The sequence below is a fragment of the Plasmodium sp. gorilla clade G2 genome (genome assembly GCF_900097015.1).
Source record: "Plasmodium sp. gorilla clade G2 genome assembly, chromosome: 10".
In the NCBI taxonomy this organism is placed as follows: Eukaryota; Apicomplexa; class Aconoidasida; order Haemosporida; family Plasmodiidae; genus Plasmodium; species Plasmodium adleri (nom. inval.).
In genome coordinates, this window is record NC_041702.1 from 1055001 (window position 1) to 1062500 (window position 7500).

The window sequence follows — 7500 nt, forward strand, 5'->3', positions numbered from 1 at the left end:
CTAATATTATGAGGAAGATTTTACCGATTAATATAAGAGATATACTTTTAAATTTTCCATATTCCAATATTATAAGTATATCATTATATTATAAGAAAAATGATATAAATATTCCCAACAATTTTTTTGGCTTTTTATCATCTGATAAATGTGCACATATATTGGGATGTTTTTATATTAATAACATGTTTAAAGAAAGATGTAATGATGATAATACAGTATTGTTAACATTATATATGGGTGGATCAAATAATCCAAATGATATTACTTTAGATGAAAATGAAATTAAAGAAATAATTTCAAAAGATTTAAGAAACATATTTGACATAAATAATGATGCACAACCTAATATTTTAAAAATACATAAATGGAATGAAGCAATACCATTTTATTCATATAATTACGAGAAACTCTTAAAAATATTTTTGGATGAATTAAATAAATCCTCTTATAAAAATTTGTATGTCGATTCTGGATGGATAACTGGAACATCCATATCGGATAGGATAAGATCTGCACAGGATTTGTGCGAATATATCTTTTATCATACGACTGATGGATCACAATAAAAATAAAACAACATATACATATATATATATATATATTTATATTTATGTGTGTCCACATTTGTGGACTTGTATTGATTTATTAAATTTATCATGACCTATCAGGTGAAGAATTATTTAATAAAAGAGAAAAGAAACAAACCTTCTAATTCCCTTCAAAAAAAAAAAAAAAAAAAAATATTTACCCTTATTATCCATTTGGAAATAAATACAATTATATTTATTTCCATATGCATAATTAAAGTATTCATTTTTAATAAAAAAAAGTTTAATTTAAGAACCAAAAAAAAAAATACATGTTAAAATAAAAATATTACATGTCAAAATAAAAACAAATGTAATAATATAAAAACAAATGTTATATCAATATTATAAAATAAAAAAAAAAAATTAAATCGACATAAATAAATATTGTGTGCACACACATAATATATATATGTATGTACATATATATTATGTACAGCTAGCCATTTTGTGCATTTTTTTTTTTTTTTTTTTTTTTTTTACCTTAAACGTTCATAAAAACCCCTTGCGATGCAATAGGTGATTTGCAATTTGGACAGGTAGCACTTCTGATTAGCCACAAATCAATACAAGATTTATGAAAAGTGTGATTACATAATAACAATGTTCTTACACATTCATCGATTTGGAAATCATTTAAGCATATAGAACATTTGGATTCGTTTGAAATATTTTTGATATAATAAAATGGCAAATTTTCTATTTGTTTTAATCTTAATCCATTACTATAAATAAAAATACCATAGTCTCTCATTAAATCAATATTATCTGTCCATCTAGAGAATACATCATCAATTTGCATATTGGTTATGGTTCTTTGATAAATTCTGGATTGATATTCGAGATATATAGATAGTATAATAAAAAATAAATATAACACAATCCATACATAGCAAAGTATAATCCAGAGAACAATAAACCATGGATGATTATTTCTTGGTAAACAATTTGGAGTGTATTTCATAATTTGATATATCCATATTGTTCCTATAATATTCCAAATAATAAAAAAAGGAAACAGTATAAAGAGTACTAAGAAGCTAATATAAAAAGGTGGACTGTTTCTTCTATATATTATGAAATCATCATTTTCATTAATAAAATATTGAGCAACAAAATGAGAAAATCTATATAATACAATAGAAATGAATGAAACAACAAGCCATAATTGTATAGGCTTATAACATTTAGAAAATTCATTCCATTGAACAAATATATCACCCACGGAATAACAAACTGATAGTATTAATATTAAATCGTTCAGACTTATACGTATTCTCAATCGTTCTCTTTCGTTTTCCTCCTCCATGTTTTTTTCTTTCTTTTAAATTTTATTAAAAATATTTTAAACGATTGGAGCTCATCTCACCATTACAAGTTTTCAAAAAATAAAATAAATATAAATGAATATAAATATATAAATGTATATATATATAAATATATATATATAAATATATAAATATATATATATATATATTTATTTATATTAAATTGTATGTTACAGGACGTATATAAAATTACAAAAAAAAAAAAAAAAAAAAAAAAAAAATTCACATATAAATATATATATATATATATATTATTTATACGTATAAATATCAGTTTTCATAATGACATTATATGAACAATCTTATAATAAAATCTTAAACTTGCTAATTCTTAATAATAAATATAAGTACATATATTTATACTACTAAGTATTAAAAAAAAAAATAAAAATATATAATAGTATTATTTATATGTATATATATGTTTATATTTTCCTTATTTTAAAGATCCATTATTATGGACATCTTACAATTTGCACTTCATATATAACTCTTTTTAAAAATAAGAACACACATATAAATAAATATATATATATATATATATATATATATATTTTTTTATATATGTGCATTTCATAATATAAATTATATTTAAAATTAATATTATTTCAAGGAAGAAAAATTAAAGTTCCTTTTAAATAAATAATTAAATTGTATTCTTATGAGATGGAGTATCATACATATATTAATATGTATATATATATATATATATTAAAATATGTATGTTTATATATATTTTTCGTTCACCTTAAGAGTATTCTATACAAATGTATATCTTTATAAAAGTTTGTTTAATTATAGTTAAAAAAATAAAATGAAATAACAAATATATAATATATAATAACAAAAAAAAAAAAAAAAAAAAAAAAGTAATAATAATAAATAAAATAAAATAAAAGCTATAAATAAATTAATGTATGAATGTATAAATAATTGAATAAATAAAGGAATATATAAATGAACTAATATATATATATATATATATATTTTTCTTTTTATGCTATTCCTTTTGTTTTACTTTTTATTTTTATGTTTATGTTTTTTTTTAATTTTTTTATTTTTACTTGAATTTTTTGAGGAGTCCTTCCTTTTATTATTATTTTTTTTTTTTGTTGTTAATTGTTTATTTTTGATAGCTTTATTTTTTTTTGCCGATTTGTTATCATGATCTTTTGAATGTTTTAAAAAGAATTCTTGTACATTAAGATTTTGTAAATTGTTTGTTTTTTTTAATTGATCAATTTTTAATAGATTTTGTTTTTTTTCTAGAGCTTCTTTATGACTTTTAATTTTTTGTGATCCACATTTTTTAAGGAATTTTTTATTAATTCTTTTAAGTTTATTGCTTTCTCTTATTTCAGCTTGTTCATGTTCTTTTAGAATTTTTTGTCTAATTTTTTCCATATGTATATCTGACTTTAACATGTCAGCTAGAAAATCATATGGTCTATTAAAATTAATATTTAATGCTTGAAGTTGTTGTAAACCTTTAATAAGATTGATATGTGTTATATGTTGTAATTGTTTTTCTCTTGATTCTGATATTCCAAATAATTCTGTTTTTTTTAAATAATAATATTCTGTACTAGTAATATCTAATGTTTCAATCCAACTATTTTTTTTATTATTATTAATATGTTCATCATGATGATCATCATGATAATCTTTAAATTGTAATTTTATTTCTTTTAATTTTTTTGATAATAATATTTTATTTTCAAGAGATTTTTGTTTTTTTTTTTCAAAATCTTCTTGATTAAAAAGAATCTCATCATCTTCTTCATCAATATTATTATTATTATTATTATTATATTTCTTTTTTTCTTTTTTATTTATTTTTTTTTTTTCCACATATTCAGTACTACTATTTTGTGCTTGTTTTTTTTTCTTTTCCTTTAATGTTTTCTTCTTCAATGCTTTCTCAACACTTTTTTTGACTACCTTCATTATAAATATTAAATATTAAATATATAAATATTATTATAATATTTGTATTAATAAAATATATTATATATATATATATATATATATTTATTTATTTATTCATTCACATTTACATATTCTTTATTTTTGTTAAAGGTATGATATGGTTGAATATAAAAATCTATAAATAAAATAATATTATAAAATTTAAATAAAAAAAATAAAATAAAATAAAAATATAATATATAATATATATATATATATTATGAAAGAAAAAAATAAAAAAAAAAAAAAATCTATATATATATATATAATAATATTTTTATGGAATATATCCACATATATATTATAAAATATGCATATAATTTTTTTTTTTTTTTTTTTTTTTCTTAAACGCTTATAAAAAAAAAAAAACAACAACATGTAAAATATATATATATTAATATTTATTATAATGATTATTTTGATGTTTATTAATTTGTTTTTTTCCACTTTTAATTATATATATTATAATATATATAATAATATATTTTATTATGAATACATTTTTATAATTTTAATATATTTATTTATATGTAATTGAGAAGATATAGATGGGTTAACAATATATAATATATAATATATATTATATATTTATTTGTTAAATTTTTAATAAATCTGAATCTTTTCAAAATTTACATAAATATTTTAATATTTCAATATTTTAATATTATAATATTACATTATATTATAATTTTATATTTTATATTTTTTATTTATATTTTTATATTTTTAAATTTTTACAATATGGATGAATTAAATAAAGAAGAAATTGTGGATAATATTAAGAATGAGAAAGGTAAAACTCGTAAAGGACAATTAATTTTGAAGAGAAGAGAAGGAGTATATGAAGAGGGTTCTAAATATTGTTTATTTATTTGTAGTAATAAAAGATCTTTAATATTAAAAAACTTTATGCATGATATATATAATATTTATAAACCTTTAACTTGTTATATGCCTAAAGCACATCCAAATTTATCAAATATAATTGATAAGATAGATAAACTAGTTGATATATGTATTCATAATAATTGTTCTTTTTTTTTTTCTGTATTTTCAACAAAAAAAAAACCTTCCAGATTTATTATTGGAAGGTTATTTAATAATAAAATATTAGATTATTATGTTTTCAATCTTTTGTCATATATACCCTTAAAATTATTCTCACTATCAAAAGAAATATTATATGATACAAAGCCTTTAGTATTAATTCAAGGAGATTATTTTGAAAAAAATGAAACAAATAGGTATGTAAAAAATATCTTATTCGACTTTTTTAAGCATAAAAATGTTGAATCCTTTTCTAAAAAATCAATACAACGTTTGATAGTTATAAGTTCATATCAGAAGAATGACTCGAATGTGATTCTAGCGTCTGACACAAAAGGGGAAGAGGACCACAATAATAATAATAATAATAATAAAAACAACTATACATATCATAATAATAATGATAATCGTATTGATGATAGTTTTAATTATGATGATGATGCAACATTAGAAGTAACTGAAGATGCCATGAGTACTACAAAAGAAAACCTCAATGATTCCTCAAAAAGTGTAGAAAATATTTACAACAACCTGAATACAAATAAATTTAATACACAACACAAATATGACGATAAAGATAAGAAGAACATATATGTTATATCATTTAATCAATATTTAATTACAAAAGAATTTTTTAATATAAATAAAGAAAATGAACAACGTCCTAAGCTACAAGAAATAGGACCAAGATTTGAATTCTCTTTAGAAGAAAACTACAAAATACCTGAATATAATTTATTTCAAGAAGCATTAAGAAACGTTAAAAAACAAAATAAATCAAAAATTAAAAATACCCATGTCGATGAATTCGGTCATAACATTAAAAAGGTTTATATACAGAAGCAAAACTTTAATAAGCTACATACAAAGCATACAAAATTTGTTAAGAAAAATAAATTCAACACATAATTGTAAAAATAAAAAAAAAGACATATTTCTTAATACAAACTCATTTTTTTATAATTATGTGTTTAAAGGAATAACCATACAAGTTTTATATTTCACATCTTTTATAAAACCATTCTTATATATATATATATATTACATTATGGTTTTAATTTATTATATATTTTTATTTTTATTTTATTTTATTTTATTTTATTTTATTTTATTTTATTTTATTTTATTTTATTTTATTTTATTTTATTTTTTTTTTTATTTCAAAATGAACACTTTAAACCTTTTAATTACAAAAAAAATTTTTAAAACACACAAAAAAAAATAATAATAATAAAATGAATAAATAGGATGAATATATAAATATATTATAATCATAAATTAAAAAAATTATGACAACAAAGGGATAAGTAATTGAAAAGGACGTATTTATTTTATAAATAAATTAAATGAGAAAAAAAAAAAAAAAAAAAAAAAAAAAAAAAAAAAAAAATTCTAAATTATTAAATAAATATTTTACAAACATAAATAAATAAATACATATATATATATATATATATATATATATATATACATATATATTTTTTTTTTATCTCCAAACGTTCTAGAACATAATTTATATAACACCATTTATATTATAACCAATTTTCTTTAATGTTTTTCTGATTGACAATACACGTAATACCTGTTCATTTGTCCAATTTAACATGTCTACATATTTACTTATTAATATATTTTGAAGAATAGATTTTTCATTTATTATTTCTTTGATTAAATCATCTTCAGCATAAGGAATATCATTCAAGGAAATTTTTAATTTTTTAAGAAGTAAAGCTAGATTACTATTAATTGGATTTGTCATCAAATTATTGTTGTTGTGATTTATTTTATTTTTTTCTTCTTCTTCTTCAATATTAATACATTTAATTTTTATTTTATTCTCATTATAATTACTTTCTTCAGGATTATTTTTTCTATCTATTAATTTGATTCCTCTTCTTTGATTATTATTATTTGTATGTTTTATTTTGTTTATTAATTTATTTGGAACATTGTCATTTCTTAAATCTGTCTTGTTTCTATAAACTTGTTGTTTATTGTTAGCATTATAATTTGTTGGGTTATAAAAATGAGTGTTCTCATTATGGTTTTTGTTTTCTTTATTTGATTTTAATAAATTATTATTATTACTATAATTATTATTATAATTATGTAATTGTGTGTCTCCACTATTTGCATCATTTTCATCATAGTTAATATTATTTCTGTTAACTTCTTTATTTTTATTGAAGCTATATAGTGGTTTAGGCACACCCTTTTGAAACATATTATTATTATTGATATTATTCATATTATTGATATTATTGATATTATTCATATTATTATTATTAATATTTTTTCCCATTGGCATACTAGTTTTATTTTTCATGTTCATTCGATTATTTCCATAAAAATTTCCTTTCCTTTTGTCCAATGGTATGAATATATTTCCTGATCCAATCATATTATTATTATTCATACTATTTATATTATTGTTGTTGTTTCTTGATGAGTCATTTACCTTTATACATTCTTGCATTGAAGATTTATTTAGATAATCTTTTTTTTGTTTATTTTTCATTCGCATGTTATTAAATTGGTTATGATTATTCATACCCTTCATATTATTA

At 18.3% G+C, this 7500-nt stretch overlaps 5 protein-coding genes across 5 annotated transcripts in view; 2 read left to right on the forward strand and 3 right to left on the reverse strand.

Moving 5' to 3' along the window:
• Positions 1-569, forward strand: part of PADL01_1026500 (protoporphyrinogen oxidase) — a gene marked incomplete at both ends in the record, with an annotated part of 1905 nt that extends 1336 nt beyond the window's left edge. Inside the window, one exon of the mRNA XM_028682338.1 lies at positions 1-569. This exon is cut by the window's left edge and continues 1336 nt beyond it. Within this exon, the coding sequence (XP_028538625.1) occupies positions 1-569 (569 nt within the window).
• A 505-nt stretch (positions 570-1074) lies between these two features.
• On the reverse strand, positions 1075-1899 carry PADL01_1026600 (zinc finger, C3HC4 type, putative; the record flags this gene model as incomplete). Its single annotated transcript, XM_028682339.1, has 1 exon — positions 1075-1899. The coding sequence occupies one exon, from the start codon at positions 1897-1899 to the stop codon at positions 1075-1077; it is 825 nt and encodes a 274-aa protein (XP_028538626.1).
• A 1033-nt stretch (positions 1900-2932) lies between these two features.
• On the reverse strand, positions 2933-3865 carry PADL01_1026700 (rRNA-processing protein EBP2, putative; the record flags this gene model as incomplete). Its single annotated transcript, XM_028682340.1, has 1 exon — positions 2933-3865. One exon carries the CDS (start codon positions 3863-3865, stop codon positions 2933-2935), a length of 933 nt encoding a protein of 310 aa, XP_028538627.1.
• Positions 3866-4627: 762 nt separating this feature from the next.
• Positions 4628-5842, forward strand: PADL01_1026800 (nucleolar preribosomal assembly protein,putative; the record flags this gene model as incomplete). The annotated part of the gene is made up of 1 exon (XM_028682341.1): positions 4628-5842. The coding sequence occupies one exon, from the start codon at positions 4628-4630 to the stop codon at positions 5840-5842; it is 1215 nt and encodes a 404-aa protein (XP_028538628.1).
• A 604-nt stretch (positions 5843-6446) lies between these two features.
• PADL01_1026900 (conserved Plasmodium protein, unknown function) overlaps positions 6447-7500 on the reverse strand; it is a gene marked incomplete at both ends in the record, with an annotated part of 2664 nt that continues 1610 nt past the window's right edge. Inside the window, one exon of the mRNA XM_028682342.1 lies at positions 6447-7500. This exon is cut by the window's right edge and continues 1185 nt beyond it. Coding sequence (XP_028538629.1) covers positions 6447-7500 — 1054 coding nt within the window.